This window comes from Notolepis coatsorum (assembly GCF_963971535.1).
Source record: "Notolepis coatsorum genome assembly, chromosome: 1".
Classification (NCBI taxonomy): Eukaryota; Metazoa; Chordata; class Actinopteri; order Aulopiformes; family Paralepididae; genus Notolepis; species Notolepis coatsorum.
In genome coordinates, this window is record NC_140165.1 from 117,823,569 (window position 1) to 117,842,474 (window position 18,906).

Consider the following 18,906-nt stretch of genomic DNA (forward strand, 5'->3'; position numbering starts at 1 on the left):
AAATGATATACTCACAGCATGAATAATATAGTAAAGATATATTCAAAGCATGAATATTACACTAATGACTGATACAAAGTGCAGTGGTGGGTGCGAGAGCCTGCACCTGTTACAAAACGTATGGCAGTATGGTACGCAGAATCCAGCTTTTTAAGCAGGGAGGAAGGAGCATGCATATAGATTACATCGCCATAGTCTAATACAGGCAGAAAGGAACTCTGCACAATTCTCTTCCTGGCTTCAGACGGGAAACATTTCTTTAACCGGAATAAAAAGCCCAGTTTAGGTCTAAGTTTTCTCAGTAGGTTCCCAATATGAACATCAAAGGCCATATCTTCATCAATCCATATGCCCAGATATTTATAGGATGCTACTTTGTCAAGGCATGTCCCTTCCAGTGTCAGAATCGGGGGGACAGCTGTATTAGCTCGAGAGCGAGAGAAGGTCATGTACTTGGTCTTTTTTGCATTAAGGACCAGTCTTAGCCTTAGCAAGGAGTGTTGTAGTGTATTAAAAGCATCCTGTAGAAGCTCTATGGCCTGAGTTAAAGAGGAAGCCACTGTGTAAAACTGTATCATCGGCGTATAAATGAAAACGTGCTGGGTTTATCCCATTTCCTAGTTCATTTATAAAGATGGAAAATAAGACAGGGGCCAAAATAGAACCTTGTGGAACACCTTTGTTTACAGTAAGAGCAGCTGAGGTATAATCTTCTACTGAAACACACTGAGTTCTTTCAGATAGATAGTTTTTAAACCAGCTCAAAGCCATTTTACCAAGACCTATGCAGCCAAGCCTTTGCAGTAGCAATGCATGATCCACAGAATCAAAAGCTTTAGACAGATCAACAAACAATGCTGCACAGTGTTTTTTCTTGTCCAGTGCTTCAATTATGTCATTTGAGACTAGCATATTCGCTGAAGTAGTACTATGGCCTGATCTGAAGCCTGACTGAGACTCGTTAAGAATATTATGGTCAGTTAGAAACTTTTTCAGTTGTTCGTTTACAAGAGATTCAAAGACTTTGGCCATTACAGACAGTCTGGAAATAGGGCGATAATTATTTAGGTCAGAGGGGTCTCCGCCCTTTAACAAGGGGAGAACCATGGCCGACTTCCATGAGCTAGGTAATTCACCAGCACAAAGACTGAGATTCAAAATAGAGGTTATGGGTTCTGCAATCAGACCTGCAGCAACTTTGAGGCCCCAAATATTTGTTTATTTTTTTTTAACTTTTATTTTAAAAAATTTTGGAGGCCCCTCGTCACTAGAGGCCCCACATTTTTTTTTTCTTATTTTGGAGATCGATGTCATACTGTGACACCGAATGAAAACATATTTCATCAACTAAAATATTTTAGTCAACAAAAATATTTCATCAACTAAAATATACAGTACGTCACACCCTGCCGTCTGCAAGTGGCTAATCTTGAGTATTTTTTTTCCTCTTCATAAGAGTTTGAGGTTTTCCGTTTGAGGTAAAAACAGCAATAAAAAGTCAAAACTTGCATCTCCACATCCCAGCCCCGACGCCTGAATACTTTTATCAACGGATTTCCAGTTCCGCGTTCGCGTTCTGCGCTCTGATTGGCCACTGACGTTTCTGGTAGCGCCAATCGTGTGACACCTCTTTCTTTCACTGGTTAAGCTTAGGCACTCTTTCGAAGTTGGTTAAGGTTAGAGTTTGTGTTAGAGCAGGGCGATAGAACACCAGCCCTGATTCCATACTCTAACGGAACAACTTCAAAAGAGTCGCCTAAGAAACGTCAGTGGCCAATCAGATCGCAGAACGCGAACGCGGAAATGGAAATCCATTGGTAAAAGAATAGACACAGCCCCGACACGAATAAGGCAGATTGGGATCATTATTCATGACAGACAGCATGGACCCGTCGGTGCCGATAGCGGATATCATCGAGCTCCCCCTAGTGACTAGGGCCCTAGGGGGCGTTATTTCTAAACCTAGCCGCATTTCTGGCAGACGCTCTCTGATTGGCACTGACTGACGCTCTCTGATTGGCCACTGACATGTTTGCCCAATCGCGTGACGAGCTGTGTCTTTGCCCATTTCCTCGTCAAACAGCCTGCAAACTACCTGGCGTTCTATCGCCACGCTCTAAGACAAACTCTAACCTTAACCAACTTCGAAAGAGTGCCAAGCTTAACCAGTGTAGAAACAGGCGTCGGCCAATCAGAGAGCGTCTTGCCAGAAATGCGGCTAGGTTTAGAAATAACGTGACTAGGGGCCTCCACACTACACACTAGTAAAAAAAATAAAAGAGATACGAAAAAAATATATATATAATCAGATCCTCATCCAGCGTTTACTTTCACAGCATCTATAGTGACTACTAGTATCATCTCATCTCTTCTCTATCTATTTTTATTACATTTTTTGTATTGCAAATTGTTTGATAATGAGGGGTGAGAGACGTTGAGTCTACGTGACACTGACGTCCAGGTCCAGGGGTCACTGTCAGGTCAGGTGACCACTGATCGCGAGAATTGCACTTGCAAGTTGATCAAGTAGGCTAAGACTCGTCTCGAGTAGTACTGTATGATCAATTGAGACTGTGACACTCAAAAAACATGGATAAAAAAGTAAAACGGTGGGAAAGCGGAGCTGCTAAGTTAAAGTCTAAACAGGAAAGGGACAGAAAGAGCGCGTTACTTCGGCAAAGCATACCAACTATCGCTACTTTTTTCACCCCGTCAGGTAAGGAGGAGGATAGCCCCCTGGCTAGCACTAGTAGCAGCAACGTTAAAGAGGCTGAGCCAGGCGCCGCGGGCAGAGAGGACGAGAATGCTAACGTTGTTATTATTATTGATGCTAGCGACAGAGAAGAGGAAGCGGCAGCCTCTAGTTCAACTTCAGCCGGCCCACCACCACCAGTGGCTGACGCCAGTGCCACCTGTTCGTATACGCCCGCCGCATCTCCACAGCCCAGCCCCAACACCAACACGAATGAGCTGGTTCCTCCTCCTAATAGAAGCCTGGTATCCACTACAGTTGAAACAAATACAAGAGGAATTACGGTATTCTATATATTTTTTAAAGTGACATATAAAAACGCCACTGTGCGTGCATGCACGTGTGTGGGGGGGGGGGCCTCCACAAGAATCTGGCCCAGGGGCCTCTGAAGTCTTAATCTGGCCTTGAGTAGTAGTAGTAGTAGTAGTAGTAGTAGTAGTAGTAGTAGTAGTAGTAGTAGTAGTAGTAGTAGTAGTAGTAGTAGTAGTAGTAGTAGTAGTAAGATTAAGATATTCCTTTATTGATCCCCTTGAGGAAATTCAAGCATCATAGCAGCATGGGGGAGTGGGCGAGGGGAGGTACAGGTATGGGCATAAATACAAGCAATACAATTATAGTACAGTAGAAAGTAAAAAAATATAGGCAGTGTAAACAATATAATTAACTCTGAATATACGAATATGAGCAAGTAGGCAGTGTAATCGAAGGTGCAGATGAGGGTCTGTATTCCCTATCAGTTATTATACATTACAATTAGGGGTGTAAAGGTACACATATCCATACCGAACCAAACCGTTTCAGTGTGTACCGTACCGTACCGAATGGCTGTGTAGTGTACCGAACGAATACAACGGTATGTTAACCACTAACAACCGCCACCGGGGGCTGTTTTTTTTCACAATTTAATATAATTATTATTATATAAAAAAAAATTAAAAGTCGATTATTAATTTCAAATATAGAATATTCGTTGACAGCCCTACAAGTACAATTAGTTACTGCACACTACATCACCCCTGAGTGGAACATTGAAAGCCAAACTTTCCCCCACTGTACCAAAAACCCGAACCGAACCTTGACTTCAAAACCGAGGTATGTACCTTACCGTGGTTTTTGTGTACTGTTACAACCATAATTACAATACATATGGTCAATAACACTTCTGAATATATACTATGATTAAGTAAAGTATACAGTATACACAGGTGCAGTATACATAAGGTACCCTAACTGGCATGATATACGTCATACGTTATACGTTGTAGTCCATGCAGTAAGTGGAGTCAAACACACAGTAGTAGTAGTAGTATTATTATTATATTATATTATTATTATTATTATTATTATTATTATTATTATTATTATTATTATTATTATTATTATTATTGTTATTATTATTATTATTATTATTATTAGTAGTAGTAATAGCATTATTATTAGTAGTAGTAGGCTAATAGTATTATTAGTAGTAGTAGACTAGTAGTAGGAGTAGTATTATTATTAGTAGTAGTAATAATCACTTCATCACTTGGCGTCTTTTCACACATTATACTGTGTAGATGTTAATCCTTTTCTTTTGTTGACTCTCCTTTTCTTCAAAGCCCAACTGAAAGAGTTAGCCTACAGCCCCAGGAACTACAAACGGACCATACCAATTCAGTACACCTGGCCAGGGTTAGACCAGGAAGTGGTACAGCCCATCGAAGACGACACCTCTTTCGCTGAGCTGAGGGCCGGGGAGTCACTGTTGGAGATTCACCTCAAGGTACCCGGGAAGCCTCGTCTTCAATATTAACATCAACAACATTCTTTTTAAAGTCAGTAGTAAATCTCAAAGAGCACTCCCCCACACCAACCCAACCCCCTCTAATGTACAGTTTCTTCCCCTTCGGATAATTTTTTTTTTTATGATGTTCTCTCTCTTTCTTACACAGTACCGTATATTTGTATGTCTTGTATGTCATAAATGTCTGAATTAATTGAAAATGGAGGACCCTTATGTAAACAAGACGAAAGTCTTTTTCTGGTCTTCATCCTCTTAGCAGCTGTTTGTATTGCAATCTGTTAATAATCCGCCCCTTCCTGACAAAAGAAGCCACCCAACTCCTCGTCCAATATACAGTCATCTCCCGCCTCGACTACTGCAACACACTGCTTGCTGGCCTCCCGGCCACTGCCACCAAGCATCTTCAACTCATTCAGAACGCAGCGGCCCGCCTGATGGCGACAAAAGGAAGGAGCAAATGGCCCTCGTTCAACGGAAGGGCAGAGGACTATGAGCTCTGGGAAGAGCGAATGTTGTGCTGCATGCACGGAGTGGGACTGAAGACAACGATCTTGACGGCCCCCACGGGAGAACTAACGGCGGAAGTGCAAACCCAGGATATCAAGCAAAATGCAGACGCATACTGCGTGTTGGCACCACTCCTTGACGACACAAGCTTGGGGCTGATATTCTGCGACACAAAGGACAAAGGCAGAGAAAGCCTAAAAGTGTTGAGAAACCACTACATCGGAAGGGGAAGACCCCGGATCCTATCCCTCTACATAACACTGACCGCGCTGAAGAAAGCGCACACCGAGACTGTGACCGAATACGTCATCAGGGCTGAGCAGATCATTACGGCGCTTAAGAGTGCAGGAGAAGCACCGAGCGACGGACTAATGCTGGCGATGGTTATGAGAGGACTACCGGAGATGTACAAACCGTTCACACTGCTGGTGACACACGGTTCAGCGGACATGTCGCTGGGGGAGTTCAAGGCCAAGCTGCAGAACTTTGAGGCCTCAGAAGACACATACCCAGTCGCCGAGGAGGCGGGACAGAGGGTGCTGAAGGCCCGGGTGGCACCGAGAGAGAAGACCAGACCCCCGACGGAGCTGGCGTGTTGGCGATGCAGAGAGAAAGGGCACCTGAAAGATAACTGCACAAAGACTGTTTGGTGTAGCTTCTGTAAGAGCACGGGGCACACAGACAAAGCATGCAGAAAGAAACGCGACCAGAGCGCTCGGTACGCGCATGGACAAGATGGCGGCTGTGGACAAGATGGCGGCAACGGTGGACGTGAGGCGAGTCGAGACGACGCCCGGAGAGCAGCGGGACGAGAGGATTTCATCTTCGGGGCGCAGACAACGTACGTCACCCAGTCAACGCAGCAGTAGCAGGTCCAAAGGAAGGGACTGATCGTGGACACAGGTGCGTCGTCCCACATCATCAACGTCAGGAACCGATTCAAGAACTTTGACAACACCTTCGAGCCGGAGTGACACAGCATGGAGCTGGCAGACGGGAAGCGCACATTCGAGTTGGCGCAGGGCAGAGGAGACGCACAGGTATGCCTCATAAACAGTGAGGGGCGCCGGTGTACAGTGACGTTAAAGAACGCTCTCTACATACCCTCGTTCCCACAAGAACTATTCTCTGTCAAATCTGCTACTGCAAACAGTGCCAAAGTGTTCTTCAATGAAGGTAAAGATGTTCTTGTAGAGCCTAACGGTACGCGATTTTACATAGAGGTGTACAAGAGAATGTATTATCTACAAACAGAGTGTAATAATCACCAATAATGATATGTGTAATGTGACTGCCAGTCATGATATCCAGACATGGCATGAGATCATGGGTCATTGTAATTACGATGATTTACTAAAACTGCAAGCGGTGACAGAAGACATGCACATTAACGGTGAAAAGCATAGACCTAACAAAGAATGTGAGGTGTGTATAAAGGGGAAGTTCACTCGTAGGCGGCTACGTGGCGTAGTGGGCAAGGCGCTCGCCATGAATGCAGAGACACTGGGCTCGCCTGTTCGAGCCCAGCGCTCCACATTGCTTTCAGTTTAGCTGGTCGTTCATACTAATACACATTGGCCGTATTAGGGGGTGGGAAACTGATGGGTGGGGATCGGGCGTTGTGGACAGCGACTCCTACAGGTCGGTTGGTGCGCCTGCGCAGTAGAATCAGGAAGTGTCGGGGGCAGCGTGAGCCTCCCACGCGTTACTCCTCGCCACTGAGAGATCGAGCTGCGCAGGTGAAAAGATGCGACTGCTGTTACCTCAAGTACCGGAGGGGACTTGTGCTATGTATGACTTAGTCCACATTGCAGCCGGCTTGTGGGAGGCAAGAAACAGCGTTCGTGATAGGGGAGGGTTGAATTGGATGATACGAAAATTGGGATGGGAGAAAATATAGAAAATGGGAGAAAAAGTGGACCAAAAAAAAGGGGGGGGAAGTTCACTCAATCGAGGAACAGAGGTCCCACGGAAAAGGTAAAGGTACCACTTGAGCTAGTTAACACAGATCTAGCCGGTCCAGTAAGCAACGAGTCCATAGGTGGCTTTAAATATGTACAGTCTTTTACAGATGTGTGTACAGGGGCAGTGTTTGTTTACTTTCTCAAAGCAAAGAGTGACAGATTCCAGGCCACAGAGAAATTCCTTGCAGATGTAGCCCCTTATGGCAACATAAGATGCTTGAGGTCCGACAACGGAACCGAGTTCACAAATAGAGAGTTCCAATCACTGTTGAGAAGGAACAAGATGAGACACGGGACGTCATGTCCTTACTCCCCGCACCAGAACGGGATAGCAGAGAGGGAAGGACGCACTCTTTTCGAAATGGCTAGGTGTAAGCTAATAGATGGTAACTTACCGAAGAGTCTATGGCATTATGCGGTACAAGAAGCCGCTTACACCAGAAACAGGTGTTTTAATAAGCACACGGGCACCACCCCGTATACAGCACTTACAGGGAAAAAGTGTAATCTAGCCAGAATGCACAAATTTGGATCAGTGTGCTATGCTTACCAGCAGGACAGAGGAAACCCGAGGGTGACGTCACGTGCCTCATGCAGGTATCCCTCACGGGAACACAAACCCCCAAATTATCTGAAAGACTATGCCCAGAGAGAAAGTGACAAGGATGACACTACACTTACCACATTGATTACTGCTACAGAGTAGTGAGTGGAGTACCTCAGACCTTTAAAGAGGCCATGGTGTCCCCTGAGTCAAGAAAATGGGAGAGAGCAATGGATGAGGAGATGAGGTCCCTAGAGGACAACCACACCTTTACTCTAACCAAGTTATCAGAGGGTAGACAGACAGTGGGAGGAAAATGGGTGTACTCAATCAAGGAGGGTATTGAAGGCCACAACAAGTACAAGGCCAGGTTTGTAGCTAAAGGTTACAGTCAGAGGGAAGGTATAGACTACGGTGAGACATTCTCACCTACAGCCAATCTGACCAGTGTATGGGTAGTGATGCAGAAAGCAGCTGAGGACAGTTTGATTTTACACCAGATGGATGTGAAGACAGCCTACCTGCACGCACCCATAGATAGGGAGATATATATGGAACAACCTGAAGGTTACGAGAAGAAAGGAGAGAAGCTAGTGTGTAAGCTAGAAAAATCCATTTACGGCCTGAAACAGTCTGGGCGAAATTAGAACGAGATGCTTCATACATGTCTCATTGAAGATCACTTCCTACAGAACCCAGTAGACCCCTGTGTTTACTCAAGGGAGTCAAAAGAGTCAGGAAAAGTGATAATTGTAATTTGGGTGGATGATTTGATCATCGCAGCGGACAACACTAGAAACCTAGACCAGGTGAAAAGTATGCTCTCCACCAGATTCAAAATGAAAGACCTAGGCAGGTTAAAGCATTTTCTAGGCATGGACTTCGAACTGTCTGCCAGTTGTGTAAAAATATCCCAGAAGAGATATGTGGAAAATATCCTGAAACGTTTTGACATGCAAGAATGTAGAACAAGGGAAACACCATGTGATCAAAAACTAGACTACCAAGAGGATGCTCAGAAATGTACAGAGAAGCTGTAGGTAGCCTCATTTATTTGACAACATGTACTCGCCCTGACCTATGTTTTGTAGTGAGTAAATTGTCACAGCATTTTGCTGATCCCACAGAGGAGCGTGGAATACTAGGGAGCAACGGCGAGCCTGGGTCCGAGGGGGAACGGGATGAGCACACGCCATCCTCCCGTGGAATGATAGGGAGCGACGACGAGCCGGGGTCCGAGGGGAACGGGATGAGCACACGCCATCCTCCCGTGAAATAATAGGGAGCGACGGCGAGCCTCACCCCAGGAACGAGGATCACGAAGAGACGCCTTCCTCCCGTGGAATCGGGAGCGATGGCGAGCCGGCTTGACGTCTGGAGTGGGAACACTGGAAAACCTCCCGTAGATAATTAGAGAGCGAAAGCGGTGTCCCACTCCAGGCAAACGGCGGCAGGTGGTGATGGCTCGCACGTCGTCTCACGCCGGAGACGCGGCAGGTGATGGTGATGTACAGAATACAGAACGAACACAGAGTCCAGAACACAGAACGACCCGACCAGGACTGGAGGGGAGTCTGCAACCTAAGTACTCTCCAGACCTGATTCCAAACTCCCAACAGGTGCGTGAAGGTAGAGGAACAAGAATGTCCAAGGGTGGGGGCTGGTGAAGAGAGTAGACAGGGAAAAAAGGTCCAGGGACAGGCGAATCCTCACATCACTGGTTTCATGGAAAACAAAGAAACAGCCCACAGTGGCACTGTCAACTTGTGAAGCCGAATACATGGCTCTAGCTATGACAATACAGCAGTGGAGGCTGCTGACCACATTTTTAGGTGAAGCACAAATTATTATATTATATTATATATTAATTTTTTTTTAAACATCCCCAACGCTGCAACACCCCCATTCCTCCCAGATGTCAGGCTCCTCATTCGCTTCCATTCATTTTGGGGACCATGTTTAAATATCATACTTCTGAAGTATAAACAAACTATACTGCTGTGACGATTTCTATAAAACAGACCATTCTGAGTCAATGGTATGCAAAACTGTACATTGGAATATCTAACATGTATTTACCACCTTCCTCTGCATGAGGCCACATATGGGTTTTATGTAACAGAAGGACAATGAATGAATGAATGAATGAATGAATGAATGAATGAATGAATGAATGAATGAATGAATGAATGAATGAATGAATGAATGAATGAAAACTTTATTTAACAGATTGCAGAATGGGTACAATACAGTACGGCTCAATACACACAATTGTTAAGGGGATGCAGACCAGAGAAAGACTTTCGTCTTGTTTACATCGGGGTCCCCCATTTTCAATTCATCATAACATGACATACAGATAGACAGTACTGCTACATCTATATATGACATACAGAGATATAGACAGTACTGGTACATCCAGACATTTATGACATACCAGATCTACAAATATACATTACTGTTTAAGAGTACAACGCCTGTCATATAGACCTATAGCATTGGAAATTCTGATTAAGGAGAGGAGAGGAGAGGAGAGGAGAGGAGAGGAGAGGAGAGGAGAGAGGAGAAGTGTTACAGTAACGTTACACAAACTGATTTTTTTTTTTTTTTTTTTTATTGGTCTTTTTCCCCCTCCATTTTTCCTCCGATTTTCTCCCATCCCAATGTTAGTCGTATGCCAATTCCCAGTCCCTTCCTGGTCGCTGCGCTTTACCCCCCACAGTCAGATCATTTGGGAGAGTGGAGGCTACCACGTGCTTCCTCCGACACACGTCCAGCCAATCACCGCTTCTTTTCACCTGGCAGCGCGGATTCTCATTGAGAGGGCGTAGCGTGTGGGAGGACCACACTATCCCCCTCACGTCCAATCCGCGCTTAGCAGGCGCCCCGACCGAACTGTAGGAGTCGCTGTTTACAACGACCCGGACCCACCCCGCCAGCTTCTCCCACCCTCTGATACAGCCAATTGTATCAGTGCAGACGGCCAGCCAAGCTGGTGACAACCCCGGAGCTGTGAGCTGGATTCGAACAGGCGAACCAAGCTCACAGCTCCGGGGCTGGTGACGAACGCAATCTCCGCTCGACCACCTAACCGCCTCACAAACTGACATTCTAAAGCCAAGACACTTACCCATAAAGACGGTATCTCGATCGATCTCATCTTTCGTTGAATAGTGCAGCTTCTCCATGTGACGAGTCCGACTCGAGCCGCATGCATTAATCCCATGGAAAATGTAAACAATAGCCATGTGCATCACGAGCCAGCTTGTTGCATCAAATTGATGTTTGGCTTTTGTCTCCCGAGTGAAGTTAGAACTACACTACTGTTACGGACACGTATTGTTCTCTAAAGAATTCGGCTGGCTAACGTTAGCTCACGTTAGCGTCCAGGCTAAGCAGGCTTTCGTTTTACAAACACTACAACTTACTTTTTTCTGATCCAGATGCATAAGTCCACTTTTTCATGTTGCTCAGTTGCTGGTTTATACTTCGGTCCTAATGTTGGCGCAAAGTTTAATTTAGCCTACTGTGTTGTTACAGCTGTACAGCTTACTAAACTACTAGCTTGCTCTTTCAATGCTGCCTTGCACACAGTCAAAACAGTCCAGCTGCAGTTCCATAGGTTAGGTTTAGCTGGGGCCAATCTCAAGTTTCTCAAGTTTCTTTATTAGTTGTCATACAGAAGTACAGAATACTTTTATACAAAATGCTTCTTTCTGTTACATTTTGTATAAAAGTATTCTGTACTTCTGTTGTATGACAACTAATAAAGAAACTTGAGAAACTTGAGATTGGCCCCAGCTAAACCTAACCTACGGAACTGCAGCTGGACTGTTTTGACTGTGTGCAATGCAGCAATCTCTGATTGGATTTGAAGGTTGTCAATCATTCAACCCGCGTTCGTGGGTGGTGTGAGGCAAATCTGCACAGGCAGTGCTTAGATGACTCAAATAGCCTATTTTGATTGGATAATAGAATGAAAAGAACTGCCTGTGCAGTGAAAGTTTCACTTAGTGATTGACAGCTAGCCATGACTGACTGCAGCCCTGACCAAAGAGCTCAGAGCTGTCACTTTTGGCCATTTTTGAAGAAAAGACAAAAATTCACTGGCATTTTATTTTACAGAGGAAAACATTTCTAATAAAAAAAAAGAATAATAATAATTTAAAAAAATATATAATTATATATATATATGTGTAAATTAATAATAATTGTGAATTATGAGTGAATTTGTGTTTCACGTGTTGTCATAGAGAAACCTCCACTGCAATACAGGAATGTTTTTATCTAGAACAGCGGTCCCCAAACTTTTTTGGCCGTGCACCCCCTAACACCTCCCGACCTAGCTGACGCACCCCCCAATGGGTTTCTGTTAGAATTTTCTTTTTGCTGGTCTCCGTGCACAGATTTGATTTTTTATTTTATCTCTTCCCACGGCGACTATGGATAGGGAATTTCTTTATTTAATTAAAATGTTCACGACAACATGGATGCATGTACTCTGCCAGCATGTTTAATATCCATAATACTAAAGGTTTGACTAAGATTTTTATGATTTTATTTTTTATTTTTATTTATTTTTTATTTACCACCATTAGCCTTTTCATGTCACGCACCACCTAGAGGGCGCTCGCACACCACAAGGGGTGCGCGCACCACAGTTTGGGAACCACTGATCTAGAACAACTGCTCGAAGGAATGGATACCTATAAGAAAACTGTTGTTTATGAAGACAACCAGGGAACCATTGCCCTCGCTAGAAACCCTGTGTGCCGACAGAGGTGTAAACATGTGGATATAAAATATCACTTCATCAGATCTGTCATCAGAGAAGAAAGGATGACGCTTGTTTATTGTCCTACAGACGACATGGTTGTTTTTATTGTTTTTTTTTCAATTGTTTTATTGTGGATCCCCATTAGTCTACACCAAAGTGAGACTACTCTTCCTGGGGTCCAAACATTAAAAATACAAACACACACAAAAAAGTTAAATAAAAATATAAAACCACAAACATTGAAGTACTCACAAGAAAACATCACAATGAACAAAACAGTGAATAAAAGCTCACTCAATATTCATAAGTTAGATATCACAATTCTCAACCATAAAATACAAATTACATATTCAGTCCATAAGAACAAAACAGATCAAAATCATATATATGATTTGAACTCATATTATAGCATAACTTTTCTCAATGCAGATGCTATGACAAAGTATGTCTCCAAACTGAAATTGAGAAGATTTGCAGAGGTCATGTTTGGTGTGAAAAATATTGCCTGTTATGTAATATTGACTGCCATATTATTTTTGATGTTCTGAACTGTATTCTTTTCTTTGAAAGATGTTTTTGGAAAAGTTGTACAGTATACACGACAGCCATAAGTGGGAGTGTTGAGATTATGTGTTATGTATGATGCATGTAACTGCTTAACTGTTTCCACAAGATGGCGCTATAGGCACAAGGAGACGTAGCTATTGGAGCTGACGTCAGGTGAGAGGGTATATAAGAGATTGTTTCCTCCCCCTCTGTCTCTTCCTCCGTCGCCTCTCACGAGAGAAGGTCTCATGTGCATAATGAACCACGCCAAAGGCTAAAGAGAGGAACCTTGTCGTCATGGCCAAGTTATTGTTGCTCCACAGGTGACTCTGTCAACACGTACAGAACTTGTAAGTCGCTTTGGATAAAAGCGTCAGCTAAATTACTAAATGTAAATGTAATAACGTTTTCAATCAATCAATAAATATTTGTTCCTCCTTCAGGCCGCCACCTTCACTCCTGGGGGGCTCAGGTCAATGGGCGGAGTGCGAGCAGGGTCGGACGGAGGCGAGGAGACGGTGACGTTCTGCACCTACGCCCTCCTGGACTTCGAGGTTCATTCCACGCCTCTGGTCTCGGGAAGTCAGCCGAACTACGGGTTCACCTCCCGCTACGCTCTCTCGGCCCGCGACCTGGGCAGGCTGGGAGGCCAGGGGTCAGGGGAGGTCTGTGTTGAGCTCCACCAGGCCCTGGGAGGGGTGAGGTTCGTGACCCGCGCGAGAGGCCAGGTGTCCCTGGTCAGCGCCATGGAGCGGAGAGGGGAGCGCATCAGTGGACGCGTCAATGTCGCAGGTAACTAAGGGCTCATAAAATAGTCAGCCAGTATTGGTTTTGTTGCTAAACGTCAACTTTGTTGAAATGAATGAAAGTCGTACAACAAAGCAAAAGAAACAACACAAAAAGCAAACCGGTACCAAACGTATGACTGCTGTCATATTCATAGTGTTCTCATGACATGCCATGCATTTTCCTACCAATATGGCATAGATACTAGGGGTGGGAATCGCCAGAGGCCCTGTGATACGCTATTATCACTATACTAGAGTCACGATATTGTAATATCACGATATTGCGATTTATTACCTTTTTTCCCAACTGCAAATTATGTCCACAACGGGAAACCTTGTTAACATCTGCAATAAAAATATATACATAATCTGTTTTATCTAATAAGATTACAATAAGTTGTCAGTCCCTTCACCTCGTTCCAATAATCTTTATTGCAGCAAAATGGGATTTATTGATACTTGTATCACTGTATTGATATAATACCGGCATGCAACATATAGATTTAGATTTAATAGACACAGCTCATGGGCCACTGTTGTCATTTAATGATAATCATCTGTTGTTTGATTACAATCACCTGTTGTTTGCCTACCAAGATGGCTGCGACGATTATGATGATGTAATGGAAAACTTATGAGGTGCCATTCTTCGCCGGTGGATTGCTACAATAATTATTCTCCCTTCATTTGAACCTCTCTCTCTCTCTCTCTCTCTCTCTCTATCTAAGGTTCTGATGGCAACATCATTGGGGTTCTAGATTTCTGGGTGCGTATGTTCCCTCCTGCAGAACCAATGGACACGCTGGTTGAGAGAGGAGTGGGCAGGGTGACAGACAGACGGGCACCAGTGGCGACCCATAGGAGCCCTGTGCAGTACTCTATAGGCTGGCAGGACGGTAGTGCCCACAAGGTAAAACACATAGGAGCCCTGTGCAGTACTCTATAGGCTGGCAGGACGGTAGTGCCCACAAGGTAAAACACATAGGAGCCCTGTGCAGTACTCTATAGGCTGGCAGGACGGTAGTGCCCACAAGGTAAAACACATAGGAGCCCTGTGCAGTACTCTATAGGCTGGCAGGACGGTAGTGCCCACAAGATAAAAAAAATAGGAGCCCTGTGCAGTACTCTATAGGCTGGCAGGACGGTAGTGCCCACAAGGTAAAACACATAGGAGCCCTGTGCAGTACTCTATAGGCTGGCAGAACGGTAGTGCCCACAAGGTAAAACACATAGGAGCCCTGTGCAGTACTCTCTAGGCTGGCAGGACGGTAGTGCACACAAGGTAAAACACATAGGAGCCCTGTGCAGTACTCTATAGGCTGGCAGGACGGTAGTGCCCACAAGGTAAAACACATAGGAGCCCTGTGCAGTACTCTATAGGCTGGCAGGACGGTAGTGCCCACAAGGTAAAACACATAGGAGCCCTGTGCAGTACTCTATAGGCTGGCAGGACGGTAGTGCCCACAAGGTAAAACACATAGGAGCCCTGTGCAGTACTCTCTAGGCTGGCAGGACGGTAGTGCCCACAAGGTAAAACACATAGGAGCCCTGTGCAGTACTCTATAGGCTGGCAGGACGGTAGTGCCCACAAGGTAAAACACATAGGAGCCCTGTGCAGTACTCTATAGGCTGGCAGGACGGTAGTGCCCACAAGGTAAAACACATAGGAGCCCTGTGCAGTACTCTGTAGGCTGGCAGGACGGTAGTGCCCACAAGGTAAAACACATAGGAGCCCTGTGCAGTACTCTATAGGCTGGCAGGACGGTAGTGCCCACAAGGTAAAACACATAGGAGCCCTGTGCAGTACTCTGTAGGTTGGCAGGACGGTAGTGCCCACAAGGTAAAACACATAGGAGCCCTGTGCAGTACTCTATAGGCTGGCAGGACGGTAGTGCCCACAAGGTAAAACACATAGGAGCCCTGTGCAGTACTCTCTAGGCTGGCAGGACGGTAGTGCCCACAAGGTAAAACACATAAGAGCCCTGTGCAGTACTCTATAGGCTGGCAGGACGGTAGTGCCCACAAGGTAAAACACATAGGAGCCCTGTGCAGTACTCTCTAGGCTGGCAGGACGGTAGTGCCCACAAGGTAAAACACATAGGAGCCCTGTGCAGTACTCTATAGGCTGGCAGGACGGTAGTGCCCACAAGGTAAAACACATAGTATTGTGTAAATGCAGGTTTCTTAAAGGAACGTGCCAACATTATGGGAAATGCATTTAACCCTTGAGTCAACCTTCAAAAAACCCACTACCTGTCTCCCTAGTGACCGAAACTGCGATCTCAGTAAAACATATCTTTTTCATGTATTGTTCCAATTTTCTTTCATGAATATCATTATTAACTTCAGTACTCACCATACATATAGAATATTTATTCATTTTCAGGATTTTTACCATTTCTTAAATTAGGGTTAGGGTTAGGGGGTTAGGGTTACCCTAAAAAAAAGGGCTTTTTGACCAGAACTGCGACAAGGGTGACTCGAGGGTTAATGTCTTTTCCATAGTCAGACTAGAAGATATATACCAATTTCCCCTCTGTGTGTTCAGTAAAAAGCTATCTGGCTGCAAGCTAGCCTAGCTTAGCAGAAATTAATGAAAGCAGATACGGATCATCTAGTCTAGCTTTAGATAGCTGGTCCGTATCTGCTTCCACTTGTGGTATATTCTTACTCAATATCTAAGGTGATTTTACAGTACAATGAGGTTGCTATCTGGAAGGAGGAAAGAAGGTCACCATGATTCAAATGGTCTCCTCATCTGACTTAGTCAGATGAGAAATAAGCTTGTGCAGCCAGACAAAAGAGGAACTATGGTTCAAACTCATTTATTTGCCTCGGGGCCAGAGTGAATTAGAAGTTTGCTTTCTCATACAAGGATTGTTCAGAGCACATTAACATATGTCTGTACAAAGGATTACATACAACAGTCATGTTAACATCAATGAAAATAGAGAATCTACTGTAAGCATTTTACACATGAGTAAGCCTGGTTTTTAAGATAAGTATCTTTACATGTTATTCTAACCAACCCTGGGGCCATCCAGCTTACTCACATGAAAAATCAGCAGACAGCATTCTCTGGATGGATCGGGGAGCGGCAGACCTGGGGTGTCTGGGCTCCTGAATTAACACTGTGTTCGATCTTAAATACTATCATTTTCCCCCAATCATAACAGTCTAGTAGTACGTTTTGGTCCAATCCGGTGGTCTTTTGTGGGGGCTGTCCCTAATCGATCTCCTGTGTGGGTGTTGGCCTGTTCCTGCATCCCACACCTGTTCCCCGTCAGTGTGGCTTCTTGATGAGCACAGAGGCATGTTCCAATAAACATTTTACAAGATGTATCTCCCGTGTATATGAATTTACACACTTCTAATATTATCACAGTTTTACTCTTGGCTTACATTTTGATACTAAACAGTTGATTAATAGATAACTTGTTTGTGAATTAGTTTCCATGAACTCTTAGCAAAAGCAAGTTTGGTCTGTGTTTCTCTGCCTGTATTCTGTTAGACGCTGGGTGTGACTTATATTTACATACAGTCTTTGTTCTCCACTAATTACATCTGTTAGAGTGAGGGGTTTGGAATGTCTGTCTCTTGTAACACCAATAATATCACCTTTGGCTGAGCCTGGCTTTTACATTATGATTCTCTAATTATTCTCACATATTAGTTATGAAATATAGTCAATGTTTACCACACACTAATTTGTGCTAGACTAGCTTGCAACCAAATTGGTATCTATCTTCTTGTCTGACTCTGGAGAAGACAGTTAGTGCATTTCCCATAATGTTGGCGTGTTCCTTTAAGTTATGGCTCCGGACCCGCCAGGGCAAGGGGTTGTTTAGTTTTGGGTCCCCAAACACAATTCATAAGATGTGTTACTGGGCCTGGGTCCCAGAGATAAAACATTCTTATTTCACTCCAAGGCTGAAATATGACTTGATGTAGATGAGTCGTTTAGGTCTATCAACATACAGTACAGTGATTACTATATCTATGACCCTTGGACAGTTTGTGTTGTACATGTTTGTATAGGAGCCATGCCACAAGGAAGAATATAGAGGCCTTTCATCTTTTAAAATGCCCATTTGTCCAGAAACAATGGTTGCTATGTGTTATATGATAAATATATCAATGAAGATGTAATAATTCAATTTCTTATTACTGGATCCTATAAACAAGTCACAGTGGAATCGTAATAGGTTCCAAATATGATGATTTTCCGTTTAACCTACTCTACTACTGTGAATTAGGCATTTCTATTCAAAAGCAGTTACCAATGGGATAATGTTGGAAGATAAAGAACTAGAGGGTTAGGGTTAGAGGAGACTTTTGTCTTGTTGTATTTACAATTTAGTCTTCTTCACTCTGACTTATACTACAAGAGGACGTGGTATGTGGACATTGTAATATACCGCATGTTAGCTTCTGAATGGATGTCAATGATGTTAATCAACATGCCCTCCTACAGCAGGAACTGTTTGATTACGGCGGAGGGATACCCAACGAGCTGGAGATAGTCATGGAGCGCTGCGTGGGCCTCACTGCACGCTGGCCGGGACTACTTCCTGATGCCTACCTCATGTACCGGCTCTACGACCTCCCGCCTCACGTCTCTCCCACAGTCCAGTGCAGTACTGACCCCTTGTTCAACGATGCCGTTGGCTACCCGTTAGCAGTGACAGCTGACATTTTAGAATACTTAAGGTAAGGCAGTCCTCATAATACATAAAAACAATGGCCTGAAATATTTATTTATAATCTTTATTCACTAGGGTAGGTTCTTTATCATATTTATTTACCAGGGTAGGTTATTTATAATCATTATTTACCAGGGTAGGTTCTTTATAATCTTTATTTACCAGGGTAGGTTCTTTATAATCTTTATTCACTAGGATAGGTTCTTTATCATCTTTATTTACCCATAGTAGGTTCTTTATAACCTTTATTTACCAGGGTAGGTTCTTTATAATCTTTATTCACTAGGGTAGGTTCTTTATAATCTTTATTTACCCAGGGTAGGTTCTTTATAACCTTTATTTACCAGGGTAGGTTCTTTATCATCTTTATTTACCAGGGTAGGTTCTTTATAATCTTTATTCACCAGGGTAGGTTCTTTATAAACCTTTATTTACCAGGGTAGGTTCTTTATAACCTTTATTTACCAGGGTAGGTTCTTTATAATCTTTATTCACTAGGGTAGGTTCTTTATTTACCAGGGTAGGTTCTTTATAATCTT

The 18,906-nt window shown here is 44.0% G+C and overlaps 1 protein-coding gene across 1 annotated transcript in view; it reads left to right on the forward strand.

Annotated features, from left to right (window-relative positions):
- The window catches only part of rpgrip1 (RPGR interacting protein 1), a gene marked incomplete at its 3' end in the record, with an annotated part of 80,488 nt that overhangs the window by 35,242 nt on the left and 26,340 nt on the right, over positions 1 to 18,906 (forward strand). Inside the window, exons 16-20 of the mRNA XM_084337973.1 lie at positions 4,354 to 4,517; positions 13,320 to 13,668; positions 14,393 to 14,574; positions 14,875 to 14,946; positions 18,142 to 18,374. Of these exons, the coding sequence (XP_084194099.1) occupies positions 4,354 to 4,517; positions 13,320 to 13,668; positions 14,393 to 14,574; positions 14,875 to 14,946; positions 18,142 to 18,374 (1,000 nt within the window). The remainder of the gene's footprint in view (positions 1 to 4,353; positions 4,518 to 13,319; positions 13,669 to 14,392; positions 14,575 to 14,874; positions 14,947 to 18,141; positions 18,375 to 18,906) is intronic.